At 39.2% G+C, this 21276-nt stretch overlaps 2 protein-coding genes across 7 annotated transcripts in view; both read left to right on the top strand.

The window, feature by feature from the left end:
• The window catches only part of rc3h2 (ring finger and CCCH-type domains 2), a 31511-nt gene extending 25551 nt beyond the window's left edge, over positions 1–5960 (top strand). For all 5 annotated transcript variants that reach the window (XM_081354600.1, XM_081354597.1, XM_081354601.1 and 2 more), the window contains exons 17-19: positions 475–652; positions 740–876; positions 2164–5960. In XM_081354600.1, coding sequence (XP_081210726.1) covers positions 475–652; positions 740–876; positions 2164–2284 — 436 coding nt within the window. In that variant the 3' untranslated portion in view covers positions 2285–5960. The remainder of the gene's footprint in view (positions 1–474; positions 653–739; positions 877–2163) is intronic.
• A 1351-nt stretch (positions 5961–7311) lies between these two features.
• The window catches only part of rabgap1 (RAB GTPase activating protein 1), a 114278-nt gene continuing 100313 nt past the window's right edge, over positions 7312–21276 (top strand). Inside the window, exon 1 of one of the 2 annotated variants that reach the window (XM_081354595.1) lies at positions 7312–7442. The gene's annotated coding sequence lies outside the window, so the exon portion shown is untranslated. The remainder of the gene's footprint in view (positions 7443–21276) is intronic. The other variant, XM_081354596.1, reaches the window with a different exon arrangement.

Below are 21276 nucleotides of genomic sequence, written 5' to 3'. Positions count from 1 at the left end.
TTAGAATGTTAGTCAACCAATCAGATTCAAGCATTCAACAGCCCCGTAGTATAAGACATTATAAATGTCACTTTTAATTGATTTAATGCATCCTTGCTGAATAAAAATGTATTTCTTTACAAAAACCTAAATCTTACTGATATAAACTTTTGAACAGTAATGTATATACAATTACTGATAAAAATAAAACATGCATTTCGGACACTTTCATTTTATAGCTTATAGATGAATCTACCTTTCATTTCCGAAGAAAAAAATCCTGTTTTTTCTCTGATATGTCCTCTAATTCTTTAACATTGTTTTTTGGTGTCAATGATGATTACTCATAGGGCAGATTCTGAGTGGGAGAACACCTCTCACCTGATCTCAAAATTGAGTTTCTAGTCTGAGAACACCAAACAACAGAGCCGACTGATTTGTGTACTGAAGTGTAGGTATGTTTCAGAGCTCAGTGTGTGTGTTTGTCTTTCTCAGCGATCAGCTGGCCGTGTCCGGGCTGCATGTAAGGCGTAATTCCTTCAGCAGCGGGTCAAAGCAGGGCATAGATCTGCTGGAGAAGGATGGGACGGAGAGTGAACCTGACAGAGACATCGAGCTGGAGCTTTCCGCGCTGGACATGGAGGACACTGAGACACAGGACTGCAACTCTGAGGTAACATTTAGACTCAGACTTGAAAGCCTACATTGCATTTGGCGGTTTTTGTGTTGTTTAGTGTTTAACTGCTTGTATAATCTAAAGGACTCAATTGAAACGCAAAGCCGCTCCCAGAACACCCACCTCTCTGCAGTCTTCGGTGATCCAGCATCCAGTTCTCAGTTGGAAAACAACTTGCCTGACAGAATGGACAACCACCTTATGAAGAAGATGGCATTCAGGTAAGCAGAGCTTTGTTGACACTGCACACAAATCTGATTTGGTTTTCAAATCCCTATATTTAGGGCTGACTGTTTGCTTGTCATTTTTCAAGTAATGAAATCGGATCAGTTTGATTGTAGTCAATATCCAGTCTATCTACATTGGTTGCTGTTGTAATGATATAAGCATCTGCACAATGTCAAGATTCTTTCGCATACAACAAATCTCAGCACTGTCATTTTATTGTCATTTTATCTTCACTTTTTCCCAGTTATGTTATAGTTTTTATTGTTATTTTACAATTTGTTTTAGTTTGATGTGACTGGCTGAAGAACATTGCAAACATATTTAAATCAAATCTCACACCACAAATGAACATGTTTTGGAACAAGTTTCGGATTAATGATCTGTTCACACCAAGTCTGAATTTTTGACACAAAAAACATTAAATGTATTATTATTACTGCATAGACCTAACAGTATGCAAATTAATTAAATCTTTCCCCACCAGCGTTTTTGAAAAAAAGTTGCCAGCCAGCATCAGCATTTTTGATAATTTTGATAAAAGTTTTAAATTTTATATTTAGTTGTATGAATATCTGAATATGCTATATCAAAGAAAGAACAGACCCTCTGCTTTTAAACAAACAAAACAACTGTTTTATTCTAGCTTTTTGCATTCTTTTTTATCAACACTTGAATGTGGATAAGTTTCAAGCAACATTTTGAGCAAAAAGCTGAGAAAATCGTGTTTTTGTCAAAGACTACATCCTGACCGGATTCAGAATGATGATCAAAACATAGATTGAGTTCATCAACACCCCTAATGCTTGCACAGTCCTTTAGCTCGTCCTGGATTGACATTTAATTCGGCAGCATTAGGCAGTTTTGATTTATATGCTGTTTAATGTTGATGATCCGTTTATTTGACATAATATGCATATGATTACATATGCAATCGCTTGTTTCTGTTTCTTCAGCTGTTTTTTGATCAGGAGATTGTGTACTCTTTCAGAAGATGTCTAATAGCACCCCCTGTCGTATAACAGGGAAACCACAGAAACCCGGAAAATTCCGTCAATGGCGGGGAAACGTTGTTTAATAAATGACAGAAAATTGCGTCAATGGCAGGAAAAGAGTTAACATGACTGAGGCTAAAAAGGAAAATGTATAATTGTGTGAATGCAAAAACCTTTGAGATCAACAACATATAAGTGTGGGAAGCATTTTCTCTTCCCTTTTACTAGTTGATAGTTTATTTATATTAATAAGAGCTATAATTTATTATTTCTCTTATGACATTACAGAAAGACCCTCTCTCCTGGAGGCCTCAATATGGGTAAGATGCAGATGAGGACGTGCTCGCCCAGGCCCGGAGACCCCCCGCGACTCAGTCCAGGACCTGAGATGCTGCTAAACGGGAACTGAGGCCGGCTGGACACACCAGCCCTCCTCATGTTCTAATTCCATGGGGTCATGCCAAGAATCCACCATCCTCCTTAGGTAGAAGGTAGAGTTGCCCTTATAGGAGTCAATCGAGGCAGCAAGACGCAGCCGAAAGCCTTCTGTATTCATGTGTTCTCTTCATAAGAGCTAGCTATGCCCTGTAATTGTAATCACTCATCATCCGTTCAGAGTCAGTTTGTTTTTCTTAATCACTGCTTGTGGATGAATGTTCACTTTGAGTCACAACTCCACCTCAGGTAACTCTTGATGTCAGCCAATCAGAACCCTCTCCAAGCCAGGAAACCAATTACCCATGTCCCGTAACTCTGTACAGAAGTGACGGTTCTCACTAGCTTTTAGCTCACTGTGGAAACCATAATCTGCTGTATAAAAACTATATAGTGGACTCTTCCTATATATCAAGAATAACCAAGGTGCTTGGAATCTATAGTACTTGCATTATTAATATTATTGCAGTGTTAGCCACTGAAATGTTATGTGCATGAATTATTTGTTGGGCATCATTGTTTGAAACCACCGTTCATTGATCATTGTTTAAATGTATGTATAGATTGTGGTATAGGTCTGATATCTCTAAGAGACATTTCATAGGCAATCAGTCAATATTTTGTACTACTGCTAAAAAGAACAGTTCACCCAAAAACGAATATTCTTTCATTCTGTCATAATTTACTCACCTTTATATCGTTCCAAACCTGTAGGATTCAAATAATGTATTTTTCATGTAATAAAAGGAAATGGAAACAGGCTCTCCAAATTTAGGTGTTTTTCTACTTTCAAATTCAGTGCATCAAGATGTGTCTCACCAGCTTTGACAATGTCGATTGGTCACGAAAAAACACTTTGCAGTGTTGTAGACTAAACCAGCTCATTTGGGTCTGAGTCCAGGCCAAGACCTGAGTAGATTGAGTCCGTGTCAAGAGCAAGACTAGAAGAGGCTAGAGTTTTAGTCAAGACAGAGACCAGAAGAGACTCAAATCTTAATCAAGACCCGGACCACAAAAGGGTCAAGCCCGAGTCAAGAGAGAGACCAGAAGAGGGATGAGTCCGAGTTAAGACAAAGACCAGAAGAGGGTCAAACCCGAGTCAAGACTGAGACCAGAAGAGGGATGAGTCCAAGTCGAGACAGAGACCACAAAAGGGTCAAGATCGAGACCAGAACAGGGTCGAGTGTGAGTCAAGAACGAGTCCAGAAGAGGGTTGAGTCCAAGTAAAGACAGAGACCACAAAAGGGTCAAGATTGAGACTGGAACAGGGTCGAGTGTGAGTCAAGACAGAGACCAGAAGAGGGATGAGTCCAAATAAAGACAGAGACCACAAAAGGGTCAAGCCCGAGACAAGACCAAGACCCGAAGAGAGTTGAGTCTGAGTCAAGAGAGAGACCACAGTCAGTGCACAAACATATAGCACCGCTGCGCTTCAGCCGACCTGAGTTCGAGTCCCGGCTCGTGGACTTTTCCTGCTCCTGTCCCCCTCTCTCGCTCGCCCACTTCGCTTCCTGTCTACTTACTGTCCTATCATTATAAAGGCAAAAATTGCAAAAACATATCTTAAAAAAAAAGAGAGAAAAAAAGTCAGAGACCACAAAAGGTCTGAGACAAGACCGAGACCAGAAGAGGGTCTAGTCTGAGTCAAGACCAAGAACAGGACAGGCTCATGTTAGAGTCCAGACACCAGAAGTGGGTTGAGTCCAAGCCAATACTTCAATGCTGAATTTTGATCATTTTTGGGTGAACTGTTCCTTTAATAGCTACAAGCAACAAACAGCACAATAGAATTTTAGAGGTCAGCCTCGTTTGAAGATGTGAGATTGTGTTTAGTGTGTATGAAACGCTGATTACAGTGACAGTTCCCATTTGTTGTTTACAGTGGTCCAAAGGTCACCTCATTTTCATCGCTTCTGTTTCTGTTTCGTCAGACAATTAGACTTAGTTTAACCCCCCCCCCCCCCCCCAAAGTTCCTGTTTTCCTTTATTTCATTTCAAAACATTGCTAACTTCCATGAAGTTGTTGTTGGAATATTTTGTATCCTTTTTGAATTGTTTGGTCAGCATTTTGAAAGTACTATCAACCCAACCCAATGCTGGTGTTTTGTGCACTATAGTGCTCCTGAAAGGAGATGAAAACTGTGTTACATCACTTAGAAAAATCTCTCCTATAAACAGCATAGTGTCTAATTTATGACGGGATTGTTTTGTTGAATGTTTTTCTCCCTTCACTGACTTCTCCTTAGTTAAATGTATTGCCTGGACCAGTTAAGTGTACATGTATATGTTTGTATTTGTGTATGAATGTGCACATGTCTTTGTTAAGCCTGAACAAAATATGAATATGAATGCATTATCACTTAAGACTGTTAATCACGGTTTTACTTATGTGATATATTAGTGTTTTTCCACTGAAATGAGTAATGAGTGAAATCTTCCTGGTCATTAAATCTCATTTTGCCTCCTGCAGTCGAAGTGTTTTTCGACAGGGGATGTTACAGCTGCACCTTCCAGCAAAGATATTGTTTTTTTGTTGCAAAATGCTGATGTACACAGAAATTTGTTCATTTTCTGTCCTAGTGTATGCAAGCGCAACCTCTTGTTGGTTTAGTGTTCATGTAGAGAAATTTGCCTTTATTTTTTAAGTTTGGCCTCATCTGATATGAGAGTTTTAAAAAATGGTGCTGGGTTGGTAACGATACGAGTTTCTGTTTTAATTTCCTCGCTAGTTGTCAAAAACATGACTCTTTCCTTTTTTATCACCCGTTTGCGACGCAGCAAAGCCTTATTAGTACACGTTTGACTCGTTTATCTGCCCAGCTCAGCCCTGTATCGTGCATGCTGCCTTTGGCAAAGAGGTTCTTTGGCAAAGGAAGTATGATTGTGTAGTTGTGTCACACAACATCCCAGCGCTGTGAGTGTCCTGCACTGTATCTTACATTACGCTCACTTCCTCTAGCGCTTACTGTCTGCTCTTATGGATTAATATCAGGATTATGATTGTTGTTTTATATCCATAGTTCTGTAGTTTTTTTTCCCTTGGAAATGTCATTTTTGTTTGCATTTAAATTTTAAAAATTTGCTTAGCTGTAATAATGGGGCAGGACGTGTTTGGTTGTGATGATGCTTGATTTTGTCCTGTGCGCAACTGCAAAAACGAACTGATGTGTTGGATATTTTTACGTCTGTATTAGACATTTTCTTTGCAAATCTATTGTTCGATTCAATTGTAAATGAATAGAAGATGGGCATCCGTCATTTTATACAACCAGAGCCATCATTAGATGGACATACTGCACATTTTTATGATGTATAATCAGATATATGAGGCTATTTATGGTCACAGAGAGAAAGATTCTAAAAGTCAGGAATATCTTTTGATGAAATAATAGTAGAGATTATTTATATTGCATTTGTTTCTTTTTAAATACCACCGGGCAAGGATTTCCCTTTTGCTTGTGGCAATGCAAGAAAGAATATATAGAAATGTAGCCAACGCACAGTGGATTCTTACTGTTTGGGTTGTTTGTTTGTTATTGCTCTTGTATCTTGGCTAAGCTTTGCTCTGATATATAGGGCAAGCTGCTGAGATGAATCTAAAGGCCATGACATGTAGTTGCATGCCAAGATAATAAACAGTTACATCATCACTTGAGTGTTCAGACTCTTTCTTACCGCGAGGATGCAGTTTTATGAATTAGCATGACATCTGCTGGTGTGCTGTGGTACGACATTTTTACGACGGTATTTTTTTTTTATATTTTTTTTTTATTATTATTTATATAAATTAAAAAATTACCTGGAGACCCCGAACATCCTGAGAGGGACTTTTTTTTCATGCCAACATACAATATCATTCCAATTTATTTTAGTTTTTGTTTGTGTAACTATAGCAAGTGTCAACCCTGACGCCATTTAGATGAAGGGAACATTTTTTTTACTTTTTTTTTTTTTTTTTTTTTTTTTTTTTTACTTTTCAGCAAACGTCATTTGGGGTCAAAAAGATATAGCTTATAAGGGTCCAAATCCAGCTCACAAAAAATGTATTGTGATTATGTGGTGTGAAAATGAAAAGGCGTCACAATGCTCAGAACTTGTAGTTTGTAGCAATGAGGAAATTTTTTTTAATTTCAGTTAAATATCTGGTTGATTATGAAAGTAAAATCAAAGCTTCCTAGGTTGTGAAACCAAACAAATGGTAGAGGAACTTCTCTTAAAGAGGAAGTACAGTTGATCCAAGCCAATGTTGAAACATAACCTGGGAGAGTTGAAAGGAACAGCCTGCACATCAATATTCGGCTATAGTTTTTGCAGCTAATATATGTTACTATTGTTACAATTTCAAAATCAAATTAATATAGTTATATTACATTTAGGAAATATGAGTAGGAAAGAAGGAAACATGCACTTTTCAACACTTAGATCTGCATGATCCGTGCATTCTATACACAAGATATAGATTTTCTGAATGCATGGGTTATCTTTATGACAAAGTACATATTCCAAAATGTAGGCTACTTTTTCAAAATGTACTTGTACAACTTTTTGTGATGATAGGCTATATATGCTATGTTTAGAGTAGCATTGTAACATTCAAGGCTACTCTTTTGTTTCTGCAGTATGCAGTATGCAAACTGCAAAGTATGCATATTTTCTGCATACTTATGCATAGAGTACCCGGATGAGCTACTACATTAAAATGTGCAGTATACAACAAAGCACACTGCATGCAAACTTGAATCCCACAATGTAGCGTGCTCAATTTGCATTTAATATCACATCAGCTTTGTTTCGATATTGTATGCACATTAAAAATGTAAAATGGTTATTTTCTAAATGATAAACGGACTCTACTCAGTCAGGTAAACATAACACAAAGCGATTTCATTTGACAGCAATGTAGCATTTTTCTTCCAAAACCTTTTATATAGGCTACTATTATTAAAAACCATAATGCAGAATTCCTTGCATACGCTGATATTCGACTCCATCCCGAACATTGCCGAAGAGTGCGGCAGCGCATGCGCAGTTCGAGCGGGGTTTGGTTTGTGTTTACAGCAGCACTGTTGCTGGCTAATGTTCAGCGCTGTTATGTCAAGACTCTCTGGAATAAAAAGCTTTTGTGGAAACAGGTAGGATGAGTGGCAGCGATGCCCACCACCGTGCTTTTATCTACTCTACACGTCCGTTTCTTTATTCAGCAGTTTTGTCTTTTTAAGAGGAAAATATTACACCATATATGCAGATTATGATTTGATGCTAGCATGCTACAGTGTGTTAGCCCGTTAAAGGCCGTGTGCTGATGCATGACACAAAACCTGCAAAGATCTGCTGTCTGCACAGCTCACATACCCACCTTTGTGACAGATTCAGTTTTGTACGAAGAACAATAGAAAATCAAGGACATTGTTTGTGCATTTAAGATTTAATTTTAGGAGTTGTTCGCCTTCTCACAGTAGAAATGCATCATTTGCGATAGATGCAAACATTGATGTATTTCTAAGTTTTAGCGCATTTGAGAATGTAATTGTTCTGAATTTAGTTAGATGTGCTTTGATGATCATGTGTTTGATTGCAGTAGCTGTTGATGGGGAATTTGATTCAGATTCATCGATATCCATTCACCAAAAAGATCTTTCACTGTTCAGTGACTCTGTTTGTATTCCGCCAATAGGTGGCGACAGTTGACTGTCTCTCTGTGTGTAATAAGCAAGTCATTGAATCATGCACTCAAGTAATTTCTTCGTTCTTGACTGAAACACGTTTTATTATCATCCTTTATTTAGGGATGCACAGTATATTGGTCACTGGAAAATACAGTAAAGTGCTACACATGCAGTGCAAGTCTGTCATATAGGCTACATAAAATTATAATGACAACACGACTGTTAAAAGAATTCCTTGTTCGCCCTTGTTTTAGTGCGCTGTTACGGGAAGAGCGCATTCAAACCTTCATGATTAGCACAGTAAAGGTCACTTGTGCATTGCAATTTGTAATGTTATGTTTATTTTGTGTGTATATATATATATATATATATATATATATATATATATATATATATATATATATATATATATATATATAGCCTACAGTATATTATTTATCTCATATAAGATGCGTTTTAAGTTAATAAACGCTGTAGTAAAGCTCTCCAGTCTGGTGACCATCTTTAGCTTCAGTGCATGCAGTGCATGCAACATTAATAATGATGATTGGGACATAACATTATAATGAGAACACTATTGTAATATTGCATTGTAAATTAATTTGGGTTAATTGCCCTGCTTCAGGGAAGAGCGTGTCCACAACAGGAGTTACACAATCTGACTGACACATAACTTAGTTCAAGTTCACTTGTGTATTCGCATAAATTTGTGCAGATATAAGTTGTAATATTATGTGTATGTTGCATAAATGTTTGATTTATCTCATATAGGTTTCATTTAGTTAATTAACCCACTAACAAAGCGATCATTATCACTTCAGCTTCATCGTGTGCAGCTCAAACACCAGTGCTGTTATTTGAAACAGTGATATTAATTTAAGATGTTTCCTTTTCAAAAAACAAACAAACATTGATGCATTATTAATAATAACTAGCGCTTTTTTCTCGTATTATTTTTATAAACAATATGTTTTAATTAACCCTTAAAGGGGCAAGCATAATATTGATGGAAATTTGATGGAAAAATTATTCATTGCTATTTTTGTATGTATCTAGACTAAAATGACACAGTTCATGCATTTTTTCCAAAATATGACCTTTATTTTCTAAGTTACACTCTGTATCTCCCGAGATACATTGCCCATTTAGGGTAACATTTTGCAATGTATTCTTTTTAATTATAGTTCATATGACAACTTTTACAATACACTACGCCACGCCACACCACACCACACCACACCACATTACACTACACTACACTACATTACACTACACTACATTACACTACACTACACTACACTACACTACACTACATTACACTACACTACACTACACTACACTACACTACATTACACTACATTACACTACACTACACTACACTACACTGTAGGGCTGCACGATTAATCGAAAAAAAATCACGATCTCGATTCAGACATAAATGCGATCTCATTTCTTAATGATGGCGATTCACTTCCGGGTATTTCCCTGCATTCAGATCATGCTGCATTCACGCGTTATTGGTCACACTCACACAATAACAAAATAGGGTTGTGATGGCTGACCGACGTCACGACACGGCAGTTAAGGTCACGTAATTTAATCTATTGATTCGTGTACACTAGTGGTTGGGAACGGAACATATGGCTCGCGAGCCATACCTGGCTCTTTGACAAAAATCATGTGGCTCGCAAGCTCTCTCACCCTTTACCAACAAACTAAAAAAATAAATTAAGACACATCAACAAAGATCGGCTCTCTGCAGAAAAAGCAGCCAATTACAATTCCCTTGTTGTACAGCCTACCGAAGTTAATGAAAAGTGTATGATAATAATAATAATATTCAATCAACTAACCGCTTACATTTCTGTGGTAAATTGTAACCTACAGCTCCTGCACTGGATTCAAGCAGCTACAGCTTGTTTAAGGTAATGGCGAAAATCATTTTAGAACAGCAGCGAAAATGTAAAATTAGGTTATATAAACTTTAATATATCCTTATTGAAACGGGTGCTTTGCTGTGCTTTTACATTCACTTTTGCCGCAGAGACTCTTTTATGTCCTATAAATGTGTCGTATTTTTGATAATCCGCGCAGATTTCAGTTGATGATTCTGTTTAAAGTTATTAAAAACAAAACGTGAATGAATGAGAAAGAAAAGAGCAGGATGTGCATTATATTGAAATGAAATAAAAAAAGCGCGATAAGTCGCGAAAGAGAACTGAATTATACTGACAGGATGCTGTGCGCGCGCTCCGAGCGCAACATGGACAAGCATAGTAGTCTAGTCTTTGTCTCCGGTTGCGCGCCTAAACGGCCAAATAAACACAGAAATATTTTAAAATGCCAAGTCGAGTATTCCCGTAAACACAGTAGATGTAAGTACTATGTACATTCTGTGCCAAATGGAGCAAAAATCACAGGTTCTATTTAGTTATTTTTATTTATTATTGTATATGTTAATGTTTTCTTATGTTCAACAACATAAAGCTTTAAAATTATTCACTTTAAGGGGTCTAAAATAAAGAAAAGAGAAAAAATTTTGTTAATCTTGCACTTTATTATACTGAATGTCCTGTTTTTTGTTGTTGTTGTTGTTGTTGTTTTGTACTTAAGTGCAATACATTTTGGTTGAAAAAATGAGAATCGTGTAAGAGAATCGTGATCTCAATTCCCATGGAGAAAAATCGTGATTCACATTTTAGCAAGAATCGTGCAGCCCTACTACACTACACTACATTACGCTACGCTACGCCACGCCACACCACACCACACCACACCACATTACACTACACTACACTACATTACACTACACTACATTACACTACACTACACTACACTACACTACACTACATTACACTACACTACACTACACTACACTACATTACACTACATTACACTACACTACACTACACTACATTACACTACACTACACTACACTACACTACACTACATTACACTACACTACACTACATTACACTACACTACATTACACTACACTACACTACACTACATTACACTACACTACACTACATTACACTACACTACATTACACTACACTACATTACACTACACTACATTAGTGTAGTGTAGTGTAATGTAGTGTAGTGTAGTGACACTACACTACATTACACTACACTACACTACACTACATTACACTACACTACACTACATTACACTACACTACACTACACTACACTACACTACATTACACTACATTACACTACACTACATTACACCACACTACACTACACTACACCACACTACACTACATTACACTACACTACACTACATTACACTACACACCACACTACACTACACTACATTACACTACACACTACACCACACTACACTACACTACACTACACTACACTACACTACACTACACTACACTACACTACATTACACTACACTACATTACACTACACTACACTACATTACACTACACTACACTACATTACACTACACTACACACTACACCACACTACATTACACTACACTACATTACACTACACTACATTACACTACACTACACTACACTACACTACACTACACTACATTACACTACACACTACACCACAATACATTACACTACACTACACTACACTACACTATACTACATTACACTACACTACACTACATTACACTACACTACACTACATTACACTACACTACACTCTACACCACACTACATTACACTACACTACATTACACTACACTACACTACACTACACTACATTACACTACACACTACACCACAATACATTAAACTACACTACACTACACTACACTACACTATACTACATTACACTACACCACACTACATTACACTACACTACATTACACTACACTACACTACACTACACTACATTACACTACACACTACACCACAATACATTACACTACACTACACTACATTACACTACACTACACTACACTACATTACACTACACACTACACCACAATACATTACACTACACTACATTACACTACACTACACTACACTACATTACACTAACCATTTCATTAGGCTATTGTCTGGGCGTAGTCTTTGGCTATTCCATTTTATTTATCTATAGGCACATGCATTTTTATTTTTTAAATGTGTTGTCCAATGACTTATTTGCATTATTTAGGCATTATTTTATTTCTTTGTAAGGTAATTTTTTTTTTGATAAAGAAATTTGGGACATGGCTTTTAATTGTGAGATTTTTGTTATTTGTCTCTCAAAAAATTATATAAAAATTTGGATTTAGATTTATCGGCCAATATATTAGTTTTGTCAGGACCACTATCGTCAAATACGATTGACAATTAGTACAGTTTGGATTGGCGGTATGGTTCTGTTCTGGGCCAGAACTCCCTGCGCATCCATGCAGCCTAGCATGAATAAGAGCAGGGAGAGCAGCAATAACCCCCCCCCTTAGGGTAAACAGAACAGAACCAACATAAATGTATTGCAGATATCATTCATTTTAATGTACAACATAATTAGAGAATTTTAGTCTGATTCAGGGGGAATCAGAATGCCAAATCCTGACTGACGACAGGAGGAGCTGGGGATGGAGGAGGGTAATTAGCTCCTGAGAAACGCTGATAATAGTAGCTGATAATACTGAAGGAGCTAACTTTAGATGGAAATAACTTAACTCTGCTGTAAAGCCGAAACAATCTCTGTTACCTTAAATTATACGCTTATCTCTGTAAAGCTGCTTTGAGACAATCTACATTGTTAAAAGCGCTATATAAATGAAGATGACTTGACTTGACTTGACTTGAGCTTACAGTGATAGGCGTCGTATTCCTATAGGTATGTGGATCAGCTGAGGGTCAGCTGATGTGAGCTTGACTAATGTGACCTGCCAGAACTGACGCTACGCTTAATTTAACGGCTTTCAAATATAAAGAATTATCAGTATGGGCCACAATTTTCATATCGGTGCATCCCTACCTTTATCATGACAACAAAACTGCATAGCTGCACTTGCTAATGTCAATAAGTAGCTTACTTGTTCAGTGCTGCTCCAAGTATTGTTTAGACTTACTTTGACGTTCAGTGTTTATACTCATTATACTCATGACATTTTTTTTGTTTTCAGTTAGAATTGCAACTTCAATGTCTACTATAAAGCAGCTCTCCAGTGTGTTCATGTTTTTACTCTCGTCTCAAATTTACTTTGGCAGGGCAAAGATTAATTTTCAATTTTATGAAAGCTTCAAAAGGGAAGGATGAGCCAGTGGACTCCAGACTAACATTTGAGATCAATGGCACCGGTGCCACAAATTCTACTGATGGTGGCATCAGCACCTTATTTGGTACCACTAGGGTGGTGGTGGAGGGGGTTTTGTCAATATTTAAAGGGTTAATTCACCCAAAAATGTAAATTCTGTCATCATTTCTTCACCCCTATGTCGTTCCAAACCCGTAAGACTTTCGTTCATCTTCGCAACATGAATGAAGATATTTTTAATGAAATATGAGAAATTTCTGTCCCACGATTGACAGTATAAGCAACAACCACTTTGTCCCTTCACAAAGTTCATAAAGAGATTGTAAAACTAATCCGTAGGAATTGAGCTGTTTAGTCCAAATTTTCTGAAGAGACTCGATAGATTTATATTAGGGATGTCAACGATTAATCGACGATCGATTAATTGTCGATAATACATTTAATCGATAAAACTTATCGATCATCGATTAAGCAGGTCTTCATGCGCGTGTGCGCTGCTCAACCGCGAAACATGTAAAGCGAGCGCGCCGGAGTTATGTTTGGGACCATTTTACACCTTCATCATGACTATAAGTTTGCGTGTGCATTCGCAGCCTTTTGTTTTGTGCAAATGTAAGTTGTAATACTTTTTATTTTGTGTAGGCCTATCTATATCTGATTTATCTCATATTGGATGCATTTGGTTAAAAATTAACTCTGTAGTAAAGCGTCAGCTTCAGCGCGCGCAGCTCAAACGGCAGTGCACGACTACTAATGACTATTGGGACTGTAATATTACATAACATTATAAAGAGAACAATATTGTAATAAAACATTGTGAATTATTTGGGTTTAGTTGCCGTGTCGCGTTGCTCCAGGAAGCGCGCGTCCACAACATGAGTAGTTCTGAATGAATAGCACGTAACGTTAACTTAGTTCAAGTTCACTTGTGCATGAATTTGCGTCATTTTGTGCAGATATAATTTGTAATATTATGTTTATTTTTAATATATCTGATTAATCTCATATAGGATGCGTTTCTTTTAGATAAATAACGTGCTAGCAAAGTGCTCCAGTTGAAACGGTAGCAGATTCATTCAGCGCGTGCAGTTGTTCCAGGAAGAGCGCGTCACACATCCTAAGCGCATATGAGGCGGCGTTGGTGACACGTTGTATTAGTAGGTATATTTGATTATTAAATAATTAATTTAATTATCAATCACATCGAAACATTTTACAATCCTATTAGCCCTTTATTTATATTTAAAACCATTCTCATTGATTTGGTGAGGATTATAGCGTTCTGAGCAGCATTTGCACACCCTGTCATGCTGTTGGCCATAGCCACTGCAGTAGACGCATATCGCAGTATTACGGCTAACGATTAATCGATTAATTGATCGTTAATTTAAATGACGATCGATCATAGGAATTTGTGAAAATTGACATCCCTAATTTATATGATGAACAGGTGATCAGCGAATATAAACAGAAGCTCAACCGTACTTGTTTGATGCACAAGAACAAACCTCATTGGTTCTTGCTGAAGCTCAAACGTGCTGCGTAACACCAGAATGAACCTCATTGGTTCTTGAGGAAGCTTTTACGTGCTGTGTAACACCAGAATGAACCTCATTGGTTCTTGCGGAAGCTCAAACGTGCTGCGTAACACCAGAATGAACCTCATTGGTTCTTGCTGAAGCTCATAGCCTATGTGCTGTGTAACATGAGAATGAACCTCATTGGTTCTTGCTGAAGCTCATAGCCTATGTGCTGTGTAACACTAGAATGAACCTCATTGGTTCTTGCTGAAGCTCAAACGTGCTGCGTAACACCAGAATGAACCTCATTGGTTCTTGCTGAAGCTCAAACGTGCTGCGTAACACCAGAATGAACCTCATTGGTTCTTGCTGAAGCTCATAGCCTATGTGCTGTGTAACACTAGAATGAACCTCATTGGTTCTTGCTGAAGCTCAAACGTGCTGTGTAACACTAGAATGAACCTCATTGGTTCTTGCTGAAGCTCAAACGTGCTGCGTAACACCAGAATGAACCTCATTGGTTCTTGCGGAAGCTCAAACGTGCTGCGTAACACCAGAATGAACCTCATTGGTTCTTGCTGAAGCTCATAGCCTATGTGCTGTGTAACATGAGAATGAACCTCATTGGTTCTTGCTGAAGCTCATAGCCTATGTGCTGTGTAACACGAGAATGAACCTCATTGGTTCTTGCTGAAGCTCAAACGTGCTGCGTAACACCAGAATGAACCTCATTGGTTCTTGCTGAAGCTCAAACGTGCTGCGTAACACTAGAATGAACCTCATTGGTTCTTGCTGAAGCTCAAACGTGCTGCGTAACACTAGAATGAACCTCATTGGTTCTTGAGGAAGCTCAAACGTGCTGCGTAACACCAGAATGAACCTCATTGGTTCTTGCTGAAGCTCATAGCCTATGTGCTGTGTAACATGAGAATGAACCTCATTGGTTCTTGCTGAAGCTCATAGCCTATGTGCTGTGTAACACTAGAATGAACCTCATTGGTTCTTGCTGAAGCTCAAACGTGCTGCGTAACACCAGAATGAACCTCATTGGTTCTTGCTGAAGCTCAAACGTGCTGCGTAACACCAGAATGAACCTCATTGGTTCTTGCTGAAGCTCATAGCCTATGTGCTGTGTAACACTAGAATGAACCTCATTGGTTCTTGCTGAAGCTCAAACGTGCTGCGTAACACCAGAATGAACCTCATTGGTTCTTGCTGAAGCTCAAACGTGCTGCGTAACACTAGAATGAACCTCATTGGTTCTTGCTGAAGCTCAAACGTGCTGTGTAACACTAGAATGAACCTCATTGGTTCTTGCTGAAGCTCAAACGTGCTGCGTAACACCAGAATGAACCTCATTGGTTCTTGCGGAAGCTCAAACGTGCTGCGTAACACCAGAATGAACCTCATTGGTTCTTGCTGAAGCTCATAGCCTATGTGCTGTGTAACATGAGAATGAACCTCATTGGTTCTTGCTGAAGCTCATAGCCTATGTGCTGTGTAACACGAGAATGAACCTCATTGGTTCTTGCTGAAGCTCAAACGTGCTGCGTAACACCAGAATGAACCTCATTGGTTCTTGCTGAAGCTCAAACGTGCTGCGTAACACTAGAATGAACCTCATTGGTTCTTGCTGAAGCTCAAACGTGCTGCGTAACACTAGAATGAACCTCATTGGTTCTTGAGGAAGCTCAAACGTGCTGCGTAACACCAGAATGAACCTCATTGGTTCTTGCTGAAGCTCAAACGTGCTGCGTAACACTAGAATGAACCTCATTGGTTCTTGCTGAAGCTCAAACGTGCTGCGTAACACTAGAATGAGCCTCATTGGTTCTTGCAGAAGCTCAAACGTGCTGCATAACACGAGAATGAACCTCATTGATTCTTGCTGAAGCTCAAACGTGCTGCGTAACACCAGAATAAACCTCATTGATTCTTGCTGAAGCTCAAACGTGCTGCGTAACACTAGAATGAGCCTCATTGATTCTTGCTGAAGCTCAAACGTGCTGCGTAACACTAGAATGAGCCTCATTGATTCTTACAGAAGCTCAAACGTGCTGCGTAACACCAGAATGAACCTCATTGATTCTTGCTGAAGCTCAAACGTGCTGCGTAACACTAGAATGAGCCTCATTGATTCTTACAGAAGCTCAAACGTGCTGCGTAACACCAGAATGAACCTCATTGGTTCTTGAGGAAGCTCAAACGTGCTGCGTAACACCAGAATGAACCTCATTGGTTCTTGCTGAAGCTCAAACGTGCTGCGTAACACCAGAATGAACCTCATTGGTTCTTGCTGAAGCTCAAACGTGCTGCGTAACACTAGAATGAACCTCATTGGTTCTTGCTGAAGCTCAAACGTGATGCGTAACACTAGAATGAGCCTCATTGATTCTTGCAGAAGCTCAAACGTGCTGCGTAACACCAGAATGAACCTCATTGGTTCTTGCTGAAGCTCATACGTGCTGCGTAACCCCTGGTTCACACAGGACGCTGAAGCGACGCGGAAGCGGCGCGGAACGGAGGCCGCTTCCTTTCGGCGCCCATGTTAACCTATGGTGTCGTTCACACCAGACGCGGTGCGCCGCGGGGCGTCGCGGCCGGCCCGCGCCGTGAAGCGCCAGTTTCGCCGTCTGGTCTATTTTGTGCGCGAGCCGCGAGTGATCCGCGTCCATTCCGGCAGGAAGTCACACCAAGAAACACGAGACATCCGGTCAATTGTCAAAATATAAGCAATTTTCAAATTAAAATACCGCGAGTATTAACAAAAAGTATTAATACAAGAAGTGTACAAACTTCTTGGTTACAGAAACATGGTGTATTCATTTTATGAGGTTATTTACTTACCCATGATGTAAAAAAATAGCTCTGAATAAACAACAACTGAGCAGAAGCGCTTGTCGACCGCCGCGGAGAATACGCGTCTAGTGTGAACAGGCAGGCGCCGGACCGCGCGTGATTTTCCGTTCCGCGCCGCTTCTGCATCCGGTGTGAACCAGGCGTAACACTAGAATGAGCCTCATTGGTTCTTGCTGAAGCTCAAAAATGCTGTGTAACACGAGAATGAACCTCATTGGTTCTTGCGGAAGCTCAAACGTGCTGCGTAACACTAGAATGAGCCTCATTGGTTCTTGCTGAAGCTCAAACGTGCTGCGTAACACGAGAATGAACCTCATTGGTTCTTGAGGAAGCTCAAACGTGCTGCGTAACACTAGAATGAGCCTCATTGGTTCTTGAGGAAGCTCAAACGTCCAGCGTAACACGAGAATGAACCTCATTGGTTCTTGCAGAAGCTCAAACGTGCTGCGTAACACCAGAATGAACCTCATTGGTTCTTGCTGAAGCTCAAACGTGCTGCGTAACACCAGAATGAACCTCATTGATTCTTGCTGAAGCTCAAACGTGCTGCGTAACACCAGAATGAACCTCATTGGTTCTTGCAGAAGCTCAAACGTGCTGCGTAACACCAGAATGAACCTCATTGGTTCTTGCTGAAGCTCAAACGTGCTGCGTAAATACGAGAATGAACCTCATTGGTTCTTGCAGAAGCTCAAACGTGCTGCGTAACACCAGAATGAACCTCATTGGTTCTTGCTGAAGCTCAAACGTGCTGCGTAACACGAGAATGAACCTCATTGGTTCTTGCTGAAGCTCAAACGTGCTGCGTAACACCAGAATGAACCTCATTGGTTCTTGCTGAAGCTCAAACGTCCAGCATAACACGAGAATGAACCTCATTGGTTCTTGCTGAAGCTCAAACGTGCTGCGTAACACTAGAATGAACCTCATTGGTTCTTGCTGAAGCTCAAACGTGCTGCGTAACACGAGAATGAACCTCATTGGTTCTTGCTGAAGCTCAAACGTGCTGCGTAGCATGAGAATGAACCTCATTGGTTCTTGCTGAAGCTCAAACGTGCTGTGTAACACGAGAATGAACCTCATTGGTTCTTGAGGAAGCTCAAACGTGCTGCGTAACACGAGAATGAACCTCATTGGTTCTTGCTGAAGCTCAAACGTGCTGCGTAACACGAGAATGAACCTCATTGGTTCTTGCTGAAGCTCAAACGTGCTGCGTAACACGAGAATGAACCTCATTGGCTCTTGCTGAAGCTCAAACGTGCTGCGTAACACGAGAATGAACCTCATTGGTTCTTGCAGAAGCTCAAACGTGCTGCGTAACACGAGAATGAACCTCATTGGTTCTTGCAGAAGCTCAAACGTGCTGCGTAACACGAGAATGAACCTCATTGGTTCTTGCTGAAGATCAAACGTGCTGCGTAACACGCGAATGAACCTCATTGGTTCTTGCAGAAGCTCAAACGTGATGCATAACACGAGAATGAACCTCATTGGTTCTTGCGGAAGCTCAAACGTGCTGCGTAACACTAGAATGAACCTCATTGGTTCTTGCAGAAGCTCAAACGTGATGCGTAACACGAGAATGAACCTCATTGGTTCTTGCTGAAGATCAAACGTGCTGCGTAACACTAGAATGAACCTCATTGGTTCTTGCAGAAGCTCAAACGTGTTGCGTAACACGAGAATGAACCTCATTGGTTCTTGCAGAAGCTCAAACGTGTTGCGTAACATGAGAATGAACCTCATTGGTTCTTGCAGAAGCTCAAACGTGTTGCGTAACACTAGAATGAACCTCATTGGTTCTTGCAGAAGCTCAAACGTGCTGCGTAACACGAGAATGAACCTAATTTGTTCTTACACGTCAAGCAAACATGCTCAAGCTTCCGTTTATCATATCTGATCTGTGCTTTGATGAATGTTTAAATGTGAATAAAAGGCTCATTTAAGCCTCTTTATCATATAATGCAATTGTATTTCTTCAGAAAATTCAGACTAAACCGTTCAATTCAGATTAGTTTTACAATCTTTTTATAAACTTTTTGAAGCGTCAAAGTAGTAGCCTAGTTGTGTAGACTGTCAATGGAGGGACAGAAATCTCAGATTTCATTAAAAATATCTTCATTTGTGTTCTGAAGATGAACAAAAGTCTTGTGGGTTTGGACCGACATGAGGGTGAGTAAAGGATGACATAATTTTCATATTTGGGGTGAACTATACCTTCAACAAAAACAGCTGCATTTAACAATGAACGACTTCAAGGCAGTATTTTGTCACAGTTCAACAGTTTGTTCATACAGCTGAATGAACATATTCAAGCAACTACTTTAATCTCCTGAAGGAACAAAACATTTCAGGATTCACACGTGTAAGCAATTGTTGCTGTAAATCTCCAAAAGTCCCAAAAAGAACCACAGTAAACACCTTTTCTTATTAGGCCTACACTGCACAAACCTTATCTTTTGTGATAAATAATATCATTAGGTAAAAGTTCATAGATATGTTAGTTAAGGTTATTATTTTTGGGTTAAAATTAGATCAGTCGATTAATCTGAAAAAGAATCGATTGAAAAAATAATCATTAGTTCTAGCCCTAAATGTGACCATTTAGTCTCAGTCTGGAGCCCTGGTAACAATTTGTTGATTCAAAAGTTTCTCTCAAAAACACTGATTTATTCATTAAGAATAAATCGTATTATTAAGTTACATCAGTAATTGTAACACAACAATATTTCTCCACCCAGCAGTTACCGACAGCAGTTAGTTCAGCTATCATAACATTGCCAACATTAATTCAGGTTGCATAACATTAGCCTTGTTGTCTTTGGAGGAACTGTCTGTCTAGTACGAAGAGCCTCCAGCCACACCTTATGATTTAAACCCAGATTGGTGTTTCATCAACATGTTTTCATCCGCTCATTCTCAAGTGAGCCACACAACTTATAAATGTTCTGCTCAAGAATCATTTTATATTCTAAATACATAATAATTCCCAGTGTACTTGTGTTCCTCAATAATAAACATTCCCCTCAGTGGATGTTATGTTGCCAAGGCAGCATTTGCGAGTCGCTCAAGGGTCTATGCCTTCATATGGGAAAAATATCTGACTTGCAGCACCACTGCTTCCATAATCACATATTCGACATCAAGTAGAACAGTGTCCTAAATCACAAGGTTAGAGTGAGTGGGGAAGTCGGTCAGGTGTGAGCGGAGGACTGGGGGGAAAAAACCCAGTTGATGACCATGTGTCTAACGGCACAATGACAGATGCTTCTCATCTCTTGAGAATGTGAGACAGCTGGCTCGTGTGCAACCGCACCCTGACTCAATATCAGTGACAGAGGCTCGTGCTTCATTTGGACATCTGAACTATCCATTACAAACCCATCTTGATGGGCGTTTCTTTTTGTTTTGCTTATTAAGTAACTGTTCAGTGCAGCTTTATATAGGCAAATATCCTCATACTATTAGTTATTGGTTATTGGTGCAGACAGTAATGCAAACACTTACTGCTCACTTAATATGGATCACTAGCTGTTTCCTTGTATTATTCCCCTTTTTCTCTTTCATTCGGCCTCTCCCTATTTTGTTTTGTCTTTTACTCTTTTTCCTCCAGAGTCTATGTCAACAAAGTCTTATTATAAAGCGTTTGACCATACCTGCATAGCACAGGCTTGGCAAATAGGTGGATCTCA

The sequence above is a fragment of the Scardinius erythrophthalmus genome (genome assembly GCF_964197995.2).
Source record: "Scardinius erythrophthalmus genome assembly, chromosome: 23".
Classification (NCBI taxonomy): Eukaryota; Metazoa; Chordata; class Actinopteri; order Cypriniformes; family Leuciscidae; genus Scardinius; species Scardinius erythrophthalmus.
The sequence above is the reverse complement of the archived record's forward strand: the minus strand, read 5'-3'. Positions and strand labels throughout refer to the sequence as shown.